Source organism: Barbatula barbatula (assembly GCF_947034865.1).
Source record: "Barbatula barbatula genome assembly, chromosome: 1".
Lineage (NCBI taxonomy): Eukaryota > Metazoa > Chordata > Actinopteri > Cypriniformes > Nemacheilidae > Barbatula > Barbatula barbatula.
In genome coordinates, this window is record NC_136766.1 from 2,474,918 (window position 1) to 2,497,262 (window position 22,345).

The window sequence follows — 22,345 nt, forward strand, 5'->3', positions numbered from 1 at the left end:
TCACACGGACATATTTAACCACAAAAATAAGAACTAACTAGCACTGTATATAACATATATCTGGCACTGAATGTATGACTGCCAATGCAAGCAAACTTTACATGCAACACATTCCACAAAAGCCACTTGGGTTTGAGACAAACAATGAAACACATTATGTTCAATAATTACTCAGAATGACAGTTTTCTGTTGCTATACACCAAAAACTGAGATGGACAGCTTCGGGCTTTGCTTGTCTGTGTCACACAGTCTCGATTCGGTAGTTCGGTTGTTTGTTTTGCTCTTCTTTTCCATATGAATAAAGTGTATTTTTTATGTTTTCAAATGAACAAAATGACTTTTCAATTGTGGAAGAATGATGTATATGATGCAAAATTTCCATTGTTTAAAGTAATATAGGTAGGAAAAATACATATACTGTATAATATCTGAAGTGGTGAAGCAGGAAGTTTTAATGTCAACAGAAGGTAAACAGGGTAACGTCCATGGTAACAGGTAAATCCAATACAAGGTAACATCCACGGAAACAAGGGGTAGAAACTAGAGACACAAAATAATAACTAACCTGACAGCCAGTGGGACAAAACACACAGGATAAAAAGTGTCCAGGGTGATGGTGTAATCAAGGGGTTAAATGAGTGCAAAGGATTATGGGACGTGTAGTCTATGTGGCTAAAAGTCTGTGAATGTGAACGTGTGAACCGGGAGGGAGGCGATGATGCGGCGGTGAGCTCGTAACACAATCTATATTCTCTATTTGTGTTCAGCCAACGAAACATATAAACTTGACTATGTTGTGACAACTAATGATTTAAACATCATTTTTATATTAGGTGGACTTTGTTGAGTTGCTTGTGATAGGTTGCCTTATTATTTTGAGTTGACTCAACTACTTTTTTACAGTGTTTGCATGAAACGTGATTCCCAGGGAACACAAATACAGATATTGAATGTTTACAGTGCCTTAACAGTTACGTAAATTCAAATAAAGTAAAATGCAATAAATAATTAAAATCGGTTCAAGTGATTATATTCCTTCCCATGTTTTTTGGGCAAAGAAATGAACGACATTAAGAACAACACGAACGTGTTCACGGATGACAAGCAAACTAAACTGGTGCACTTCTGAAGCTGGAGGTAGGAGGAGAGCAGGAGTTAAAGGTCATGTTTCATGGCATGAAATGTAAGCCTCGTGAGGTCAAGAGCTCGTGAAATTTTCCTCTAAATACCACACACTGGACGAAGGACCTTCTCTAGCAGGGGAACCAGACCTCTGGAACCTCCACGTCTGGCTCCTGGATGGGACGAGGAGATCCTGAGTGGTCTACCCCCCGCGGTGGTGGAGACCATCACTCAGGCTAGGGCACCTGCCCACAAGGCGGCTGTACGCCTTTAAGTGGCGCCTCTTCTCGTCTTGGTGTTCTTCTCGCAGAGAAGACCCACGGATTTGCTCGGTCAGGCACGTGCTGTCCTTCCTGCAGGAGAGGTTGGAGAGTAATCTCTCCCCTTCCACACTGAAAGTGTATGTAGCCGCTATCGCCGCTAATCACGAACCAGTTGCTGGAAAGCCTCTAGGGCAGCATGACCTGATCATCAGGTTCCTCAGGGGCGCGAGGAGGCTTAACCCGCCTCAGCCGCGCTCCGTACCCTCTTGGGACCTCAATGTGGTCCTGGCGGGCCTTCAGAGGCCTCCCTTCGAGCCCCTCGGAGAGACCGATCTTTCTTACCTCACGATGAAGACGGCTCTCCTGATGGCGCTCGCATCCATCAAGAGGGTGGGGGATCTGCAAGCATTTTCCGTGTCCACAGAGTGCCTAAATTTCGGGCCCGGTGACTCTCACGTGATCCTGAGACCTCGGCCCGGCTACATGCCGAAGGTTCCCACCACTCCCTTCCGGGACCAGGTGGTGACCTTGCAGGCGCTCCCCACTGGGGAGGAAGACCCAACCCCGTCCGTGTTGTGTCCAGTACGCGCCTTGCGCCTCTACGTGGACCGCACGCACAGCTGCAGAGGCTCTGAGCAGCTCTTTGTTTGTTTTGGAGGTCAGCAGAAGGGGAGAGCTGTCTCCAAACAGAGACTGGCGCACTGGATCGTGGATGCCGTCACGACGGCGTACCGATCTCAGGATTGCCCGTGCCCGCTGGCAGTGAGGGCACACTCCACCAGGGGTGTTGCCTCCTCGTGGGCACTGGCTCGGGGCGCCTCTCTGGCAGACATATGCAGAGCTGCGGGTTGGGCTACGCCCACCACCTTCGCAAGGTTCTACAACCTCAGCGTGGAACCGGTGTCAGCTCGAGTCTTACAGGATAACACCAGGTGAGACCGGTGGCCGGCAGGGCGTACGCCTGCGAAGAGCGCCACCCCACCTCTTTAGGTGGGTCAGTGCGCAATCATCTGCCTCCCTTCTTTCCCCTCGGGCGAAGAATAGGCATTCCATCCATCACTAAGCACTCAAGGCAGCGGGCTGGGCGGAGCCGCCTGCCACCTTTGGCGGGCACAAGCTGAGTTATCTACGTGTGGCTCTAACCGACCTCAGTGCTCCAGACGTGGTAACCCCCCAGCAGGGTGGTTCCGTCTGAGATTCCGTCATGAGTTGTTCCCCTCCTGGAACCCATGACCTTCCCCAGGTGGACATCCACCTTGCGGCTTCTCGCACATACCTCCCATGAGTTCTTCCCTACCGGTAAGACCATGCTGATCCTCCACTTTTTCCCCCCTAGGTGGGAAGTGGTCTCCGTAGCGCACCTCCCCCTTGAGGGAATAGCGCTTACCCAGTGGTCCTACGACTGGATGGCCCTCGCCAATGGTGCCGTGGCGTTTTCAATAGGAACCCCATCTGTCGGCTTCGACACAACTTCGAGAGACCGACAGAAAGGGAACGTCTCGGTTACGTATGTAACCTCTGTTCCCTGATGGAGGGAACAAGACGTTGTGTCCTTCATGCCACGACAATAGCCGTCCGCTGCAGCAGTCACGAGATGCTCTCAGGCTCCTCAGCACAAAAGGTGAATGAATGAGCTCGCCGGCTCCCCCTTTATACCCGGATATCCGGGGGCGGAGCCCGGCATGCAAATTTCATTCGCCAATTTCATTGGCCTTTTCAAAATAGTCAGAGACGATTGGTTCTCAAGGGCGAACCCCATCTGTCGGCTTCGACACAACGTCTTGTTCCCTCCATCAGGGAACAGAGGTTACATACGTAACCGAGACGTTTTGGGTTCCTCGTCAACATTTGCATACTGTTTTGCAGAGTTTGCCTGGGCGGGGGCACTGCTACAATTTTATAGTTTTATTTAATTAACACTGCATATAGGATTTTATAGTCTGTCTGATATCTTACCTGGGTTTTGACTTGCATAACCTTATATGTTTTGCTTATAATCAATGTCTTTTTGAACAGCTGCTTTGTAACAATGAAATTTGTAAAAAGCGCTATATAAATAAAGCTGACTTGACTTGACTTAATTGAAATATATTTATTTCATCCTTATATCTCCATTGACAGTATATGTACTTAATAAAAATACCCTGTGGCTGTATTTTAACCCAGCTGTTTGTCCATATTTTACCCATTGATGAAAACATTTCTAAACATTTAATGAAGCAATGACAAAAGATCTACATATTGCTTTACATACACTCACCTAAAGGATTATTAGGAATGTCTGTTCAATTTCTCATTAATGCAATTATCTAATGAACCAATCACATGACAGTTGCTTCAAAGCATTTAGGGGTGTGGTCCTGGTCAAGACAATCTCCTGAACTCCAAACTGAATATCAGAATGGGAAAGAAAGGTGATTTAAGCAATTTTAAGTGTGGCATGGTTGTTGGTGCCAGACGGGCCGGTCTGAGTATTTCACAATCTGCGCATACAAAGAATGATGTGAAAAGGGAAAAACATCCAGTATGCGGCAGTCCTGTGGGCGAAAATGACTTGTTGATGCTAGAGGTCAGAGGAGAATGAGCCGACTGATTCAAGCTGATAGAAGAGCAACTTTGACTGAAATATCATTACAGGCGGATGGGCTACAACAGCAGAAGACCCCACCGGGTACCACTCATCTCCACTACAAATAGGAAAAAGAGGCTACAATTTGCACGAGCTCACCAAAATTGGACAGTTGAAGACTGGAAAAATGTTGCCTGGTCTGATGAGTCTCGATTTCTGTTGAGACATTCAGATAGTAGAGTCAGAATTTGGCGTAAACAGAATGAGAACATGGATCCATCATGCCTTGTTACCACTGTGCAGGCTGGTGGTGGTGGTGTAATGCTGTGAGGGATGTTTTCTTGGTACATTTTAGGCCCCTTAGTGCCAATTGGTCATCGTTTAAATGACACGGCCTACCTGAGCATTGTTTTTGACCTCGCCATCCCTTTATGACCACCATGTTCCCATCCTCTGATGGCTACTTCCAGTAGGATAATGCACCATGTCACAAAGCTCGAATCATTTCAAATTGGTTTCTAGAACATGACAATGAGTTCACTGTACTAAAATGGCCCCCACAGTCACCAGATCTCAACCCAATAGAGCATCTTTGATTAAGCTTTCAGTTAATGTTTCAAATAAACACAGCAAAAATATATGTCAGTATTTATATATAAGCCCAAAACTCGAATGAGAATCTACATTTACATTTATGCATTTGGCAGAGGCTTTTATCCAAAGCGACTTACATTGCAACTATACATTTCTTTATAAGTATGTATCTAAAGTCTAGAACACAAAACATAAATGTACTCTCAAGTATGTATTATCATCAAACAGCAGATAAATGAAAAGCTCATGAAAGAGAATTATAATAAAGATGTAATATGAACTCAGCTCCGATTCATGAAGATTCATCTCATCTGAATGAAATATTGATGATTTATAAGCTAAGGAAAATAACCCAGTCCTAATAAATGACTCCATGTCAGTCAATGAAGAACATTTGAGGACAACATCAACAACTTGCAAACAAACAGTAGACGAGACAAGTGAATCCAGCTCACTGAATCCATCGTTCAATGACAGATCTGTTGAGAGACATTGTACTCCTGATACGTCTGGAAGACGTTCCCATCGGATTGATTTCTCCATGACAGTGTGGCATTGCCGTCCAATCCCTTCATCTTTAAGATCTGCTGGATCTGAACATCATCACACTGTGTTACTGCACTTTACATTACAAATGACAGGAACCTATCAGCAATAAACACGAACTGAGAGTTTGAAACATGGGTAGAAGTGACGTTCACCTTCTCTAAAACTTTCTTCTTCACTTCAGGATCGTTCACGTTCTCATCCGATGTCACTTTCAGTCTCAAGATCTGTTTCTTCATCTCTGTGGGAGGAGCAGGTGTGGGAGGAGCCATATACAACACGGGAGGGGTCATAGTGGACGTAGGAGTGTTCATGACAGAGATGGGAGGGGCCATAGTTAATGGGAGAGCAGGGTTCAGAGGAGCTGCGGTAGAACAAAAACACACAAAGTCATTGCGAATTATGAGTGTACAAATGTAATTTGTGTACATTTGTGTAGTGTTGAGTGACAGTTAATGTTGCCAGACAAAACTGCTCATCTCACACACAGACAGACAGCATGATAAATAAATAATAAATCTAATGAAGATCTTCTGTTCAGTATACAAAAATAACATCATCATCATCAGTCAATTTGGAATATAAACCTGCACGTTTAGAGCTTTGCAAAACAGTTTGCAAACACACTTTAACTGAAAAACGGAATAAAGATTGTACGGTACAAAAACACAGATTATAAATCTACACATCTTTATCAATTACATTTGATATTTCTTGACAGATTTTGTTGGACAGGAACAAAACTATTTTGTGAGACAAGCTTTATACTCACCAACGTAGCAGACAAAATAGAAATTCTGACTGCACTGCTTGCTGTACCATTTGTTAGATCTTAATGCCACACAGGGTTCAGTTTGATACTTTGGCTGTCCAACATCCCAATTGCTGAACTGGGAGTCGCTCTGATCAGACCAGATCCAGTGATCAGTGGTATTATACATTCCAATCCAAGTATATAAATCGCTGGCCAAATTTGCCACCTCATCATTCTCAGATAAATTACGAATGGTGGCTAAATCGGTGTAATGTTGTCTGCAGTACGTCTGAGCTTGAGACCAGGTCATCGGTGAATGTACATAGAAAAACTGCTCTGAAAATGAGCTATCCGGCAGAGCTGAAGATGAAAGAAACATACAGAATATTTGTTTATCACTGCAGACAAGCTTTGTAAGATGTAAAATACTCGCGGCAAATCCAAATAAAACTAACCTGATACCAGCAGGAGGAGTAGAACAGTCCCCATGAGGACAATATCAACGGATGTCTGCAGCTACTACAAGAATCCTTGTGTGAAGTCTTTCCAAACTTGACATGCATGTGTGATTCATGGAAAATAACATTCAAAGAGCGTCAGCAGACATTTAAATACCAGAAGCTGTGGGACAAAATCATATTTTACTAATGAGTTACAAGCAAAACACTTCTATACCTAAGAGACGGAAAAAACAAATGTGCGTCTGTGTTAAATGACCTGTGATGTGTCACAAAGAATTGAGAGTCAGGTGCATGTAAAGTCATGAAACACACTCATATTATATTATTATGGGCTGGCTGATATTCTGAGGTTAGATGGGTAACCGTTCCATTTAGAGGCAATATTTACCCCCTGCACAGCAAAATACTGAAAGACAAAAGTTCATTTCAACACTTTGAAAGCGTCTCATGGGCTCCACTCCCAAAAGATTTTCTTGAAATTGATTGACACTAATTTATGATTTAGTTTATGACTCTACACTCTTAAAAATAAAGGTGCCTTAAAGAATCTACACAGCGATGCCGTGGCATAAAATAACCATTTTTGGTTCCACAAACAACCATCTCTTTGAAAAAAAGTTTTTATCAACACAGCTAAAACATTTAGGGTAAGGATTCACATCTATTTATAAGTAGATCCAATGAAAAAAAATCACTTGCCCTAAATAAAATTGTCTGTTTATAAAAACGATTTTACAAAACTTAGCACAATATATTTCTTGTTGAATGTAGGTCAATTATTATATTTATAATCAAAACTAAAATGATTATTTAAGAAATACTATTTAAAATGATTTGTTTTCTCAAATCAAATACATATAGATTCTCATTTAAGAAATATGTATTAGAAATTACTTGCTTTATCCAATCAAACATATTTAGATCTAAATAAACAATTATTCATCATTAAAATATACAAGTTAATAGAAATGATTTGGTTTAAAAAAATATATGTGGATTTAATAAAACATGATTGCATTAAGGAACCTTCATATTTAATCCTACCCAAATCAAATTAAATCAATATTTATTAATTTATGCATTACTTCCACACATCCACAATTTCAGTACTCAAGTATCAGATTTTTTACTTCTAAGGACTTCCAACATTAGAAAACAGCAGCATGGGTACAGCTTGTGCATCTCTGATGACAATGTTGAACACCATGGTTTCCTGCTGAAGAATTTCTCTTCCATCTCCCACACATGGCGAAGAATTGAGATATGAGATAAAAACTCAAGAATCTCTCACACACAAGATTCGGCGTAAACTCCGTGTCACACACACTTTCTCTATATTCAATTTCATTTTTTACGTGTGATTTGAGTTTTTTTAATGACGTTTTTAAATAGTTTTTCTCTCTAAAAATGCTAAGACGTTTCAACTCATGGTTGGTTGAATACGTTACTATATGGGCAGTGAATGGCTAACGAAGTACTTTTATTATGTAATAGCTTATCTTCAAATTGTATACAAAGAATTGCAAAAGCAGGGATTAGTGTACTGTACAAAAATATAATGTGTTGAGTGTCGATTTTAGTTATTGTGTATATTTGCCCCTCGTGGGAAGTGTTTTGTTTTCTGTTTTTGTATTTAGTCTTGTTAGTGTTTTCCCCCACCATGGGTGTTTTGTTTTGTGTTTAATTATATTAAATCGTGTTAACCCCTTCACTACTGCCTACAATTAGGTTCTTCCTACACCAATCCTTACAATAAACTTGACATCAGTTTTAGTAGTCTTTCTAGAGCTGTCTGTGCCTTCTTTTTCTTCTTTTTTCATTTCTTAAAATATGACTACAGTTCAAAACCCCTTCCTTGAACCGCCACCTTAACGTGGTGGAGGGGTTTGAGTACCCGAGTGACCCTAGGAGCTATGTTGTCGGGGGCTATATGCCCCTGGTAGGGTCTCCCAAGGCAAACAGGTCCTAGGCGACGGGTCAGACTAAGAATGGTTCAAAAACCCCTTATGATGTACAAAATAACAAGGACCGTGACGTCGCCCGGTATGCCGGGGCACCACCCTGGAGCCTGGCCCGGTGCTCGCATGCGAGCGCCTGGTGGCCGGGCCTTTCCTCACGGGGTCCGGCCGGGCTCAGCCCGAAGGAGCGACATGGGGCCGCCTTCCCGTGGGCTCACCACGTGCGGGAGGGACCATAGGGGGTCGGTGCATAGTGGATCGGGCGGCAGTCGGAGGAGAGTACCTCGACAGCCCAATCCCTGGACACGGAAGCTAGCTCTAGGGACGTGGAACGTCACTTCGCTGCAGGGAAGGAGCCTGAGATGGTGCGGGAGGTTGAGAGGTTCCGACTAGAGATAGTCGGGATCACCTCTACGCATGGCTTGGGCTCTGGAACCACACTCCTCGAGAGAGGATGGACACTTCATCACTCTGGAGTTGCCCATGGGGAGAGGCGGCAGGCTGGTGTGGGTCTGCTTATAGCCCCCCAGCTCTCCCGCCATGTGTTGGAGTTTACCCCGTCAACGAGAGGGTCGTTTCCCTGCGCCTACGGGTCGGGGTTAGGTCTCTCACTGTTGTTTGTGCCTACGGGCCGAATGGCAGTGCAGAGTACCCGACCTTCTTGGAGTCTCTGGGAGGGGTGCTGGAAAGTACTCCGACTGGGGACTCCGTCGTCCTACTGGGGGACTTCAACGCCCATGTCGGCAACGACAGTGACACCTGGAGGGGCGTGATTGGGAGGAATGGCCCCCCTGATCTGAACCCGAGCGGTGTTCAGTTATTGGACTTCTGTGCTAGTCACAGTTTGTCTATAACGAACACCATGTTCAAGCATAAGGGTGTCCATCAGTGCACGTGGCACCAGGACATCCTAGGCCGCAGGTCGATGATCGACTTTGTGGTCGTTTCATCTGACCTGCGACCATATGTTTTGGACACTCGGGTTAAGAGAGGGGCGGAGCTGTCAACTGATCACCACCTGGTGGTGAGTTGGATCCGTTGGCAGGAGAGGAAGCTGGACAGACTCGGCAGACCCAAACGTACTGTAAGGGTCTGCTGGGAACGCCTGGCCGAGTCTCCTGTCAGAGAGATCTTTAACTCCCACCTCCGGCAGAGCTTCAACCAGATCCCGAGGGAGGCTGGAGACATTGAGTCCGAGTGGACCATGTTCTCCGCCTCCATTGTCGAAGCGGCCACTCGGAGCTGTGGCCGTAAGGTCTCCGGTGCCTGTCGAGGCGGGAATCCCCGAACCCGGTGGTGGACACCGGAAGTAAGGGAAACCGACAAGCTGAAGAAGGAGTCTTATCGGGCCTGGTTGGCTTGTGGGACTCCTGAGGCAGCTGACAGGTACCGGCAGGCCAAGCGGACTGTTGCCCGGGTGGTTGTGGAGGCAAAAACTCGGGCCTGGGAGGAGTTTGGTGAGGCCATGGAGAAGGACTATCGACCGGCCTCGAAGAGATTCTGGCAAACCGTCCGGCGCCTCAGGAGAGGGAAACAGTGCCCTACCAATGCTGTTTACAGTGGAGGTGGGAGGCTGTTGACCTCAACTGGGGATGTCGTCGGACGGTGGAAGGAGTACTTCGAGGATCTCCTCAATACCACCGTCACGTCCTCCATTGAGGAAGCAGAAGCTCAGGGCTCAGAGGTGGATTTGTCCATCACCCAAGCCGAAGTCACTGAGGTAGTCAAGAAACTCCTCAGTGGCAAGGCACCGGGGGTGGATGAGATTCGCCCTGAGTACCTCAAGTCTCTGGATGTTGTGGGGCTGTCTTGGCTGACACGCCTCTGCAGCATCGCGTGGCGGTCGGGGACAGTGCCTCTGGGTTGGCAGACCGGGGTGGTGGTCCCTCTTTTTAAGAAGGGGGACCGGAGGGTGTGTTCCAACTACAAGGGGATCACACTTCTCAGCCTTACTGGGAAAGTCTATGCCAGGGTACTGGAGTGGAGAATACGGCCGATAGTAGAACCTCGGATTCAGGAGGAACAGTGTGGTTTTCGTCCAGGCCGTGGAACGCTGGACCAGCTCTACACCCTCTACAGGGTGCTGGAGGGTTCATGGGAGTTTGCTCAACCAATCCACATGTGTTTTGTGGATTTGGAGAAGGCATTCGACTGTGTCCCTTGTGGCATCCTGTGGAGGGTGCTTCGGGAGTATGGGGTCTGTGGTCCTTTACTAAGGGCTGTCAGGTCCCTGTACGGCCGAAGCAGGAGCTTGGTTCGCATTGTTGGCAGTAAGTCGGACTTGTTCCCAGTGCATGTCGGACTCCGGCAGGGCTGCCCTTTGTCACCGGTTCTGTTCGTAATTTTTATGGACAGAATTTCTAGGCGCAGCCAGGGGCCGGAGGGTGTCAGGTTTGGGGACCACACCATCTCGTCTCTGCTATTTGCGGATGATGTTGTTGTGTTGGCCCCTTCAAACCAGGACCTTCAGCATGCACTGGGACGGTTTTACAGCAGAGTGTGAAGCGGCTGATATGGAAATCAGCACCTCCAAATCCGAGGCCATGGTCCTCAGTCGGAAAATGGTGGCTTGCCCACTTCAGGTTGGTGGAGAGTTCCTTCCTCAAGTGGAGGAGTTTAAGTATCTCGGGGTCTTGTTCACGAGTGAGGTAAGGATGGAACGGGAGATTGACAGACGGATCGGTGCAGCTTCTGCAGTAATGCGGTCGATGTACCGTTCCGTCGTGGTGAAGAAAGAGCTGAGCCGCAAGGCGAAGCTCTCAATTTACCGGTCAATCTACGTTCCTACTCTCACCTATGGTCATGAGCTTTGGGTCATGACCGAAAGGACAAGATCCCGGATACAGGCGGCTGAAATCCTCCGCAGGGTGGCTGGGCGATCCCTTAGAGATAGGGTGAGAAGCTCGGTCACCCGGGAGGAGCTCGGAGTAGAGCCGCTGCTCCCCCACATCGAGAGGGGTCAGCTGAGGTGGCTTGGGCATCTGTTAAGGATGTCTACTGGACGCCTTCCCCGGAAGACCTAGGACACGCTGGTGGGACTAAGTCTCCCGGCTGGCCTGGGAACGCCTCGGTGTCCCCCCGGAAGAGCTGGAGGAAGTGTCTAGGGTGAGGGATGTCTGGGCATCTCTGCTTAGACTGCTGCCCCCGCGACCCGGCCCTGGATAAGCGGTAGAAAATGGATGGATGGATGGATGGATGGACAGTTCAAAACAAGATGCTGTTTGAGGAAAGAGTCTTCAAAAGTTAAATACTTGTGTTCCATAGACTGTATATAAGCAGGAAGTGCTTGATCCTGCACAATATCCCAGATCAATCGTAAACTTTCTTATAACTAAATTAAACCAATCTTATTAAAAAACTAAATGTCGTGGAATTTTCTTATTCCTTAAACTAGGTGAGTCAGCCCAGACAAACGCAACGCACAGAGAGGCATGAGATTCTTTGCAAATAATGTTATTGTTGTTTAATCTACATCATAAGCAATGAAATGTTGCAGAGAAAAGGTGCTCTTTTATATAGGATTCATACGTGACACCGTTTCCTTTGCCCTTCAGCAAGAATCCCGAGCACATCTTGGCCTTTGCTCGAGGGCAAAGGCAGAGTGGTATGACGCGCATAAAGAAAAACATTATAAACACCTTAAAGAAAACAAAGATAAACACATCATGAAGCAAGGATAGAACATTTCCATTACATTCCCCCCTTTTATCATATATGATAACCAAAATCCTTATACCTCGACCTGTAAAATGAGCACTGCCCTTTCTCTTACAGGTTTCATAGGCCCTAATCATCGTACTCAACTAATTCCCCCTCCGTGAGATCGATGGCCTGAATCAGGAACCTTTGTTCAATTACAGCCATGCTTCCTGTCATCTATCTAAACAGTTCTGATATAATCAACATAATCATAAGCAGCAACAACCCTACCAGAATCGGCACTGCCATTTGCATGAGCCACACTCCCACACCTTGGCCATTCCACAACTTCAACAGGCTGTTAGTCATATCATCCGGCTCCCTGATAGCATTCTTCATGTGCTTTATACAGTGGCGCTGCTGTCCATTTTGGTGCCCTAAGCATAATTCCATTATGATGCCCCCTTCGCTTCCACCACCAACACCAACTCTTCCATCGTCACTTTCCATATTCCCACTCTCAATTGGGGAGTTTATCCCGTTCCCTCAAATTAAAATTTTTCTGAGTTAAAGCTAGTCGAAAACACTCTGTTTTGCCTTTTTATTTGGCTGTCCCGGGGGACATAATGGCCCTCATTTCTAAATGTATTGCATTATCGGCCGCGACATGTGATCCACCCGGTTCCCATGTCGTGACCACCACATCACCTGAGGTACAAGTACCTCTACACAAATACATATTCGTTCCCCAGTACCTAGCAGAATTGGGGTCCCACTGTCCCTCCCCATACCATTTTATAAACCCTCGGTCGCACAGAAACAAAATGTCTTTTCCTTCTTCCTCTCTTATTTCGGGGAGCTCGATGCGTCCAGACTCGAACAGTGGATTCCAATTTGCGAGCTTCAGCAGCGTAGCTCCTCCTGTCGCTTGAGTCAGCACGACCATCACGAAGAGCCATGTGTGTGCCATTGTGATGGGACCCCATTCTGCAGTGGGAGGCGCGTCTTTTCCACGACTTCCTCCTGAAATCTTTGACCACCACGAAGTCTCCTGGCTGAAAGCTGTGTGATTGTTTGTCAGCTCTGTCTGCTACTGCTCCTTTGACCTGCACAGATATTTTTGAGAGCAAAAACACATTGCCTGTAACGTCCCCCCTTTTGACGCGTGGTCTAGGCCATGCATCAACATCGCAAAAACAGGGAAAACATGTTTTGGAAGGCAGGGGAGGCCATGTGGGCCCCACCAAACACTATCTGTGTATTTACATAAGCATTTCTTCCAGAGTGCACACTCAGCTGGTTCTGCAAATGTCTGCATCTCTTCAAGAGAAAGAGTCTTGTTAATGATTTCTGGAGATGGTGTGTGTGACGGGCTGGTGTCTGTCTGTGGCTCTGATGTTGCTTGCTTTGCTGCAAGGTCAGCTCGTCGGTTTCCTGCAGAAATTATGTCAGATACAAAAGTGTGTGCAGCACATTTACACACAGCAATGGCTGATGGGAGAAGAATGGCAGAGAGCAAAACAGCAACCTGTGTGTGATTAAGAATCTTTTTACCATCAGCTTTTACAAAGTTACATAACACTTGGACATACATCAACGCATCGGTGTTACTTTGGTTTGAGAAGTGGGGGGACACGAAATGGGGAAAATGTTTTTGATTTGAATCCAATTTCCTGCATTTTCATTAAACCATGAAACCACACAGTGTTTATATTGTGTAGCTAAAGTTAATGTTTATGAAGGGGGAAAATGCAAGTATTGACTGAGAAACGGAGTAAAAAACTGTATTGTTAACCTGAATCTGCGGTCGGGAGGAGACGAGCCGGGTGACTTTCTACACATTTCTGTCAAGCCTTGTCATAAACACTAGCTGCTGTTAAAAGAATGAGGCCAATCGTCCAATATAAGAAAACCGATTATCATAGCATACCAAAACAACGATAACCAAAACCAAATTTCTATTGAACCTTAACTGTGATAAACACTGATAAAAGAACAAACACTTATTCCAGGGATAACAATAGTCTCACATTAAGCTTGTTTATTCTAAAGAAACCACAAAATGTGGCTCAAGGCAGCAACAAACTGTGAACATAAAACTTTTCCTTTATTATGTGTATGTTTGATATCAGTGATAAACAAAATGTATTTAACTTGGTTTTCTTTGGTTGTTATTTTTGACATAGGCAGACTGCTTTGTTCTACTTCTCTGTGGCGATGACAGTGTGTGGTTAAAAATCATAAACTAATTTGAAAGTGATGGGGGCACGGACGGGATTTGTTCCCAGTGAAAATTAAACCACCGCATCAACGTGATAAAAACTGACTAAATACCAGAAAATCCATACATTTTTTTATTTTTTGTGTAAGTGGGTTTATAGTGTGGCTCCCCTGTTCACAGGAATCAGTACAGTTTAAAAAAATCTAATTCAGATATTGCACATACCATTGATATTATTTCGCACCATTGATGGTTAAAACGTTTGTATGATTTATATTAACTTTCCTGTAGCTCAGTGGTAAGAGCATTGGGTTAACAAAGCAAGGTTGTGTGTTGGATCCCAGGGGATTTCAGAAACCTCTGTATTAATGTATAGGATAATGCAATGTAAGTCGCTTTGGATAAAAGTGTCTGCCAAATGCCTAAATGTAAAAGTTATATCTTCTATTGGTCAAATATCATCATGTTAACAAAACTTGGCTTTTGGATGGAGGTTTTTCGCAAAACTATTACACTTGGTTCCCCTCTTGGCTCACGTTATCATGGCCGGGGTTTTGTTCTTTCAAAAAGAATTCAAGGATGAAAAGACTAAGAGAAAGGCAGACATACAGCTGTTTATTTCAGACATACATAGAAGCTGCAGAAGCCCCATTTCTTATCCGTGTCATAATCAGTCTCAGTTGAACACCACAGTCGGCCGTCTGATCTTCCCTCCGCGATACACTCGGTGTACCACTTGTCAATAAACTTAAAGGGGAACTGACATGGCTTTCCAAATGAATTCCCGCCGAGAGTATAAATCTCTACAGAACACAAACCCACAAGAATGACAGGAAAGAGAGAAATATTAATGTAAAGAATGATCAAAACAGTGAATGTTGTACAGTTTTAGAATTGTGTGATATTAACTAAAGCAAAGTCAGTTGGGTCATCCTGCGTCAAATCAAGAAATACAGAACTAAAGAAAGACTTGATATTAAATGTCATGAAAATATTTCTATTGAGTTTTCCACAATGTTATAAAGTGGTTATAAAAAGATTTGAGCCAAATTTCAGGGGGGGATAACTAAAGATGACAGCATCATCTTTTATTTGTACACACAGATGAATTTTAAGAAATTTTATTTGTCAACAAGAACCGATTAATAATAAGTTAAGGATGCTTGTAAGGGGAATATTAACTAGCAGATATGAATAATATTTTGTAAGCCATTCTTATGCCTCTGCAACGTATGCAACGCTCCAGACTATTATGTTAGACTTTAGCTCATATGATAGGGGTTTTTAACGACAGGTGGAAAGTTCAGTTGGGTAGGTTACGCACCGCATTGCAAAATAGGTCATAGGTGTTAAACTGCTTCTGGGAACGCTATATGCATGTTTTAATTCTATGGAGACCAGGTATCAACAGTTCTGCAGATGATATCTCCATTGCGAATAAGGTGTTGCTCATTTAGCAACTTGTTTTTTCTTAGACAGGAAACTATGCATGAGTCATAATGAGGCCTTTACATCCTGTGACATAGCCCCTCTGTTTGCACATCTGGGGCACTATAAAAAAACTCTGGATATTGTTCCCGGTCGAACCTCATGTTTGTATGATTACTTTTTATGATAGCCATTCTTTATGGTGATGCAATATACCTCTTTTAACAAGTCTCTGTGTGAAGTTATTACAATATGTTATGAGGTATAGACAGAACCCAAGCGCAGGCAGCGGTTTGCTAAATAATAAAACTTTATTAAGACAAAGACCCTCGATGGGGAAAACATGAACAAAACAAACGAGGTAATAAGAATAATAAACTATAAGTCCACAAACTTGAGTCCAGGAAACAAGAACACAGGTAATCCAAAACGAGGCAGGGTTAGCAAGACAGACTAGGATAAATGTGCAAAGTGTGCAAAATGAACCGACAAGAGACTGAGGGAAACTGGGGCTTGAAAAAGGGGAACACTAACGAGGACTGATGACACAGGGAGAGTGGCGGCAGGTGACAAGAATGAAACACTAAAGGAAAGCTAACAGGAGGATTGCATGAGGCAGGTGAGGGGTATGAAACACTAAGGGAAAGATGGACCAGGGCTGGTGACAAGACTAACACTAATGGACTGCTAACAGGGAAACAAGGGGGTGGGACTAAACGACGCGACACCTGAGAGAGAGCATGGCGTGACAAACCAAAACAATGCTCTTTCTCCACACAAAACACATGGGACTGACATGATCCTGCCACAAGACTCGAAAACCAAGACAAGGAGAGGCAGGATCATGACAACAATATACTTATTATATAAATAAAACTACAGATCTAGTCTAATATAAAGAGCATATTGTACTATATTTTAAAACAATATTCCAAACAAAGCTAAAACGCTTTGGTGGACACAGTTTAATAGCAACATTTTTGTGAAGCATCAAGCCTATTAGTATCTTAAGCAATTATGCAATATAATGTGGCCAAATCAGAGAAGGAAGTTCAGTTTATTCCAGCATTCCTAGATACGTCATTGGCGTAGCTGTAATTCATAGGCGGGGATTATGCTAATTGTAAAGGAGCGTGCATGCATGCCCTGTTTACAATGATTGGAATTCATCGACCTTGGTAAAGGCCCGGGGAGACAGGGCTAGACTGCAGGGCAGGACCTTTTACTTTTATACTTGACCCTCGGAGGCAAACAGAAGAAACGGTCTGTGCCGTAGAGAATGAAAGTGCGTGTCCTTCAGGTCGACAGCCACAAAGCAATCCTAATGTTGGACAGACGTCAGGATGCGCTTCTGCGTCAACATTCTGAGCGGGAGCCTGTGAAGGGTCTTACTCAGAGTGCGCAAGTCCAGGATGGTTCAGCCCCCACCTTTCTTAGGGACGATGAAGTAAGGGCTGTAAAACCCCGAAGCTGGAGTCATGCACAACGTCCTGGGTCTAACAGTCTACGCTCTCCTCTTTGAAACTCTCCGTCTGCGTGTGGCAGGGCTACTGGGAAGCAGATGTGGGCAGGGACCTCAGCGAAACCGACTGTGTCCCAAACAGCCTACCATGCTTGATAGCCACATTGAGAAAGCATACCTTCTCCGCGTCTCTCATCTGTGCAAGGTTAAGCCGTAGATGTCTCTCTTGGACCACCAGAGTGGCAGTGGCGGTGCGCAGTTCCTGCATGATGCAGGTCCGTGCCTTCCCTCGTGGCTTTCAGGATAGCAATGGCGTGAAGAGCGGAGGCAGCTTACGGCAGTAAGCTTTCGACACGAGTGCAGTCGTGTCAAAGAACTTACATGCCCAGGAAGGGAACTTCGACTTTTCCAGGGGTAGCGGTATGCAGGTAATGATGTACCCCGATGGCATGCTCAGCAGCGTAACCCTTAGCTGCCTCCATGGCGAGGGAAGTTCAGGCGACGGACCTCGTTTTGCGGACGAGCCGAGATGGGGGTGTTCCAGGTGTCGGTGAGCTCCTCATGCACCGCGCTCCATATCCAGGTACAAAGAAGCCCAAGGCAAGCACGGCTGACATGTCCGGCATGACATGAACCGGCTGTAGCCGAGATCTTCAGGGAGTCTTCAATGTCCGATGCCAACAAGTCGCCATCCGATGTTGCGACGGAAATCTCATCCTCATCACACACAGTATGGGTCCCATCGCAGTTGTGGCCTAATGGTTAGAGCGTTGGACTTGTGATCAGAAGGTTGCCGGTTCAAATCTCAGTGCCAGCAGGTCATGAAGTGCCCTTGAGCAAGGCACCTTACCCCTGATTGCTCTGCAGTAATGTGCCACTGTATAAAAACTACTTGTAACACATGACAGGACGAATCCCCTGTTCTGCGTTGTAGACTCCAGTAGTCATCGAGAGATAATGCACTCGGCATTAGCTTCACAGGTTCCGAAGAACAAGAAGGTGAATTAATGGGACTGGTGTGCTGTCCCATTCGCCAAGTATTAAAAGTACAATCGGAGATGATAGGTTCTGTCAGTCTCGACACAATGTTGAGAGACCGACAGAAAGGGAACATATATTACAGATACAATAAAAACTAATTTAAATTGACTTTCCAAGTCGTGTATGCGTCTATTAATGTTGTGAATGATATGCTCGTACCTTGATATCCATGAGAACACAGATCGTCTTCACTCCCATAAATCTGCCAGCGACTCCAACTGCGACTTCCACTAAACAGCATCATATTTAACTCTTCTCGATTACCGTAGTTCAGGTTTAACGGTTGATCTTTTAATCCAAACAAGTCCTCGTTCTTACATTCCCAGGTCTGTAGAGGACTGTTGTCTTTACAGGGCAGAAGAATAATTTTCACCCAGTTTTTGATGTCTTGAGCTCCCAAACAGAGTTTAAGAGAGACGCTGATGATTCTTGAAGATGAAACCCATCGGAAGCGCTGAGCGTCAGAAGAGACATCACACGCTGACGCCTGCACCACATTGGCATTCACCACATTCACACATTTGTTGTGATCCTTGTTGTACATCAGAAAAGAGCCGGAGTCTACACAAAAATAAATCAGATATTTGTGTGAAATCAGATATTTGAAGGAAGATATTCATTCTGTATCTAAACCTAGAGGTGTGTAGATAAAGTAAAATCTGTAAACTCCTCAGAGCTTCAGGCTCAGATTGAGGACAATTGAATACGAAAATAAGGACTTTCAATTACGTTCTTATGACTTTAAGGGGCAGTTTCCTGGACAGGGCTTCAGCCTAGTTCCAGTCTAACTAAATGTTAGAAGTGTCTTGATCGAAAAAAAATTGCATTGACATCTCTTAAAACAAATCATTGCGACTGTCATGCACGTGACATATAGGGCTTAACCTGTGAAGAGCACATGACCCTTTTTGCCCCTACACTCTGAAGTGCCCTGCTGATGTTTCTTTCATTAAATCAGTGCTTTTAACAATAGTAACCAAAATAAAATATTGGTTACTATTGTAATGTTAGGATGGCACTCGTAGGAATAAGGACCATACACACGCACGTCTGTGTTAACTCGTAGTCGTCTTTATTAACATTTCACAGGCCATGGCATTACGGATGAACCCCGTACTACTACCGTAGTCCCCGTCTTAAGCGGGCAGTACATAACGTGCAATGATTACCGTAATGACTATCAATACAACTATAAAGGTCAAATCAGATTTTACAGATTTGCTGGCTTTCCCTTACACTCATATGAAATTCAATAAACTTACTTATATTCCACTTTTATTGTATCACTTGTATTTGCATTGGATTTTTTACATTCTTGTCTGTGGTGCAGAACATCTAGGAACACTTTCAGTTTCACTGTATAAGAACATTTTTCTTTGTCCTCAACCGTAGTTTTTATTAAGGCTTCAATGAAAAGACTGACCCTGGTTAATGGCGCAAAGTTTATTAAATGTAAAGGCTTATGTATTCTGTTGTAAAGCAGCCCGTTTTATTAAGTGTAATTCTTATATTTTCTTCCGCTTCTCTGTGTTGCAGAACACACCGCTATTTTATAATTCTGAGCTCCGTTGTCTTTCTGCAAAAAAATAAACTCGTTTTTTTTCTGCAGAGCATCATATCAGACTAAAAGGAGACCAACATGCAACCAGTCCGCGTAATTTTTTGGGCAACTTGTTTGACATGAACCATCAGTACACGGTGCATGTTTCATTGATTTTAAACACGTAAGATGTCAGAGTTTACAATACAGAAGCGGTGCGTGTCATTTGCCTGTCAAAATAGCCGTTTACAGCTTTAACAAATTTGTACATAAGTTCAGAAATATATGAGAATGAACTTTATTTGCATGCGACTCCTCTCATGTGTACTCGGAAGGGAAATGATGAAGCAGATGTAAGGTTAACTGTCTTGCTTCTGCTGCCTGAATGGATGTTTTTTGTCCGCACGCAGGTTAAAATTGCAATATGCAGGAGCTTCAATGAACTTTGTTGTAATATTTCTGTACCCATGCCTTACATAAAAAAAGTTGCCCGCAAGGACACGGACCCCTTGTAGTTCCACCGAGGACCCCGCGGATCCTGTTTGCCGTACAGCACTACAGTAAATGTGTGTACTATAGTCGTTTAATTTAACATTAACTTAATCAGCAGTGTTTCTGCAACACTTCTCTCTTGCGTAGACAGCAGAAACATATCACTCCATGGCTGAAATTCAACTTTGTGTTCATATTGTGGAAATGGCTTTATTCATTTATAATGCGATTGGTTTAGCCATGCTGACGTCACTCGTTCACGTGCACGCGCGCGCAAACTAATCTTAGCTTCAGGATCAAAGCTTGAGTTGACAAAGAAACTCCACGAGCTGCTTCATGGTACCAACAAAGCTTGATCACGTTGGTTTGGTTTTGTCAACCCAAAACTAATCCTGTAACCCTGAGTTTGTTCAGCTACATTCATGGTACAGGCCCCAGTTCTTTCTTGCAAGGGTAACGTTGTCGTTAAATACAGATCTTGTTGTTTGAACTCGTACAACATTTTCTTTACGCAAGAAACTTTCAACTTACAACTTTTTAGGTATTTGAGGTATCTGAGACATTTGGGACCTGAGAGAGCGGGCTAGCATTTGCCTGAAGTTAATAGTCTAAAGCTACAACAAAGTTGTAACCTGTCGAATAAAACCCTGTTTTAATGATGATGGGCAAAATGCACATTTGCACACATTCTTCCTAAGGTTAACTTTAACTGCATCTGAGTTTGACACAATGCGATTGTGATCCTCGTCACCTTAGTAAAATATATCTAAGAAATGTCTTTTTTATTTTAAGTGTATTTAATTGATACGCTTCATTTACGAAACAATGGTTAATTCTTGTTCACGCTGTTAAAATATTGGATTTGGAAAGGGCTTGAAACCAGCTTTCATATGATACCAAAACCTGTAATATGTATAATTTCACCACGTGTTGGTATCCCAGATGGCACCACTTTTTAAAATAACACGTTAAAAATATTCAACGCAAATTCTCAGTCATCCTTTGTCTATAGTCTTATACAATGACTCTCTTATTCATGAAAATGCCATTTAAACTTTTTAGTTTATTTAGATTTTAAATGGTTGCTTTGACATCTCCATGCTGCGTAACGCTACAGCCGTCCCGTCTGGGGCTGCATCACTCTGAGAATGTCAGACAGCGCATTAGGTTCACTTTCATGCCTGAATGAATAAAAACAAAGAATACATTGTGCCTTAAAGTACATTTGATTTAGTATTTTCGTATTGTTTCGATTGTTCAGATCTGTGCAGAGCATCAGCTCTTAAAGGGGCCGCATTCTTAAACCTGTTGCTGCTGCTTAAATGTCGAATAGTGATCATGCGCGTAGGCCTTAGAGAACACGGTTTAATTTCTGTATAACCCAACATGTTATCAATAGATAATAAATCTAAACTTTTTGAGACTATTATTCTGTCGGATTTAATTTGGCATTAAGATGTGACCATTAAAGGAGGGAGGGTGCACTTTTTCAGTCTCAACACATCAAAAAGTTCTGTGCACGGCCCCGGTGACTGTGTTGCACATCAGGAATGCTTTTTTGTAAAGTACATTTTTAAAAACAAATTAAATATCCTAATTGTCTAAGGTACCTGATGGAGTAGACACACATATCATCGTAATGACAGTTGTGATGTAAACCTTCTGTATCACAATGATATTAATTTCTACATGTTACCGTAGTGAAAAGTGAATACAAATGAAAGATATGTAGTAGACGTCTAGTTTAGATGAAAATAAATGCTGAAAACGAATAGATGTTATATGTATCGTACCTGTTTGAATGGACGGCTGTAACACAACATACAAACAAATAAAAACGAACCGCAGAACACGAGACGTCTTCATATCTGAACTGTCACATGTAAGAGTCCAGTGTGTGTTTGAAGACTAACACATTTATATTCACACTTGACACTTTAACACTTCTATCCTGTCATGTGCTCGAGGGGGGGGGCAACCTGATATAGTCTGTTCTGTCTTGTTGAGTTATCTGTGAGTAAAAGGAGAAGAAGATCAAGTTCCTCAATTTCAAAATCTTAGGGAGTTTTTCAAAGTTTTTCTAGTTTTTTCAAAGAAAGGCTTGTAGATACGTCTCCTTGTAGAGCTGCTTTAGAACAATATGCATTATGTAAATAACCACACATGATATTTAATATCCACAAGATGAAAGAAGTGCCATAAACATGTATGCAAACCATTAATAAATAAACAGTAAAACTTTGATGTAGTTTTG

At 43.7% G+C, this 22,345-nt stretch overlaps 2 protein-coding genes across 2 annotated transcripts; both read right to left on the reverse strand.

Annotated features, from left to right (window-relative positions):
• Positions 1 to 4,592: 4,592 nt before the first annotated feature.
• Positions 4,593 to 6,469, reverse strand: LOC306899052 (C-type mannose receptor 2-like). The gene is made up of 4 exons (XM_079465006.1): positions 6,305 to 6,469; positions 5,868 to 6,209; positions 5,251 to 5,459; positions 4,593 to 5,142 (listed from the first exon to the last, which is right to left on the reverse strand). Exons 1-4 carry the CDS (start codon positions 6,336 to 6,338, stop codon positions 5,017 to 5,019), a joined length of 711 nt encoding a protein of 236 aa, XP_079321132.1. The 5' UTR covers positions 6,339 to 6,469; the 3' UTR covers positions 4,593 to 5,016.
• Positions 6,470 to 14,270: 7,801 nt separating this feature from the next.
• LOC306898054 (macrophage mannose receptor 1-like) lies at positions 14,271 to 21,998 on the reverse strand. Its single transcript, XM_079463282.1, has 3 exons — positions 21,885 to 21,998; positions 18,219 to 18,620; positions 14,271 to 14,931 (listed from the first exon to the last, which is right to left on the reverse strand). Exons 1-3 carry the CDS (start codon positions 21,955 to 21,957, stop codon positions 14,744 to 14,746), a joined length of 663 nt encoding a protein of 220 aa, XP_079319408.1. The 5' UTR covers positions 21,958 to 21,998; the 3' UTR covers positions 14,271 to 14,743.
• Positions 21,999 to 22,345: the final 347 nt, after the last annotated feature.

What these genes read in the sequence shown, in the direction of transcription:
- LOC306898054 (XM_079463282.1), bottom strand. Translation starts at nt 21,957, where the DNA reads ATGAAGACGTCTCGTGTTCTGCGGTTCGTTTTTATTTGTTTGTATGTT. An exon ending in ACAGCCGTCCATTCAAACAG is followed by an intron (nt 18,621 to 21,884) that starts GTACGATACATA and finishes ATTTTTGTGTAG; the next exon opens with ACTCCGGCTCTTTTCTGATG. An exon ending in GTGTTCTCATGGATATCAAG is followed by an intron (nt 14,932 to 18,218) that starts GTACGAGCATAT and finishes TGTGTTCTGTAG; the next exon opens with AGATTTATACTCTCGGCGGG.
- LOC306899052 (XM_079465006.1), bottom strand. Translation starts at nt 6,338, where the DNA reads ATGGGGACTGTTCTACTCCTCCTGCTGGTATCAG. An exon ending in CTATTTTGTCTGCTACGTTG is followed by an intron (nt 5,460 to 5,867) that starts GTGAGTATAAAG and finishes GTTCTACCGCAG; the next exon opens with CTCCTCTGAACCCTGCTCTC. An exon ending in AGAAGAAAGTTTTAGAGAAG is followed by an intron (nt 5,143 to 5,250) that starts GTGAACGTCACT and finishes GATGATGTTCAG; the next exon opens with ATCCAGCAGATCTTAAAGAT.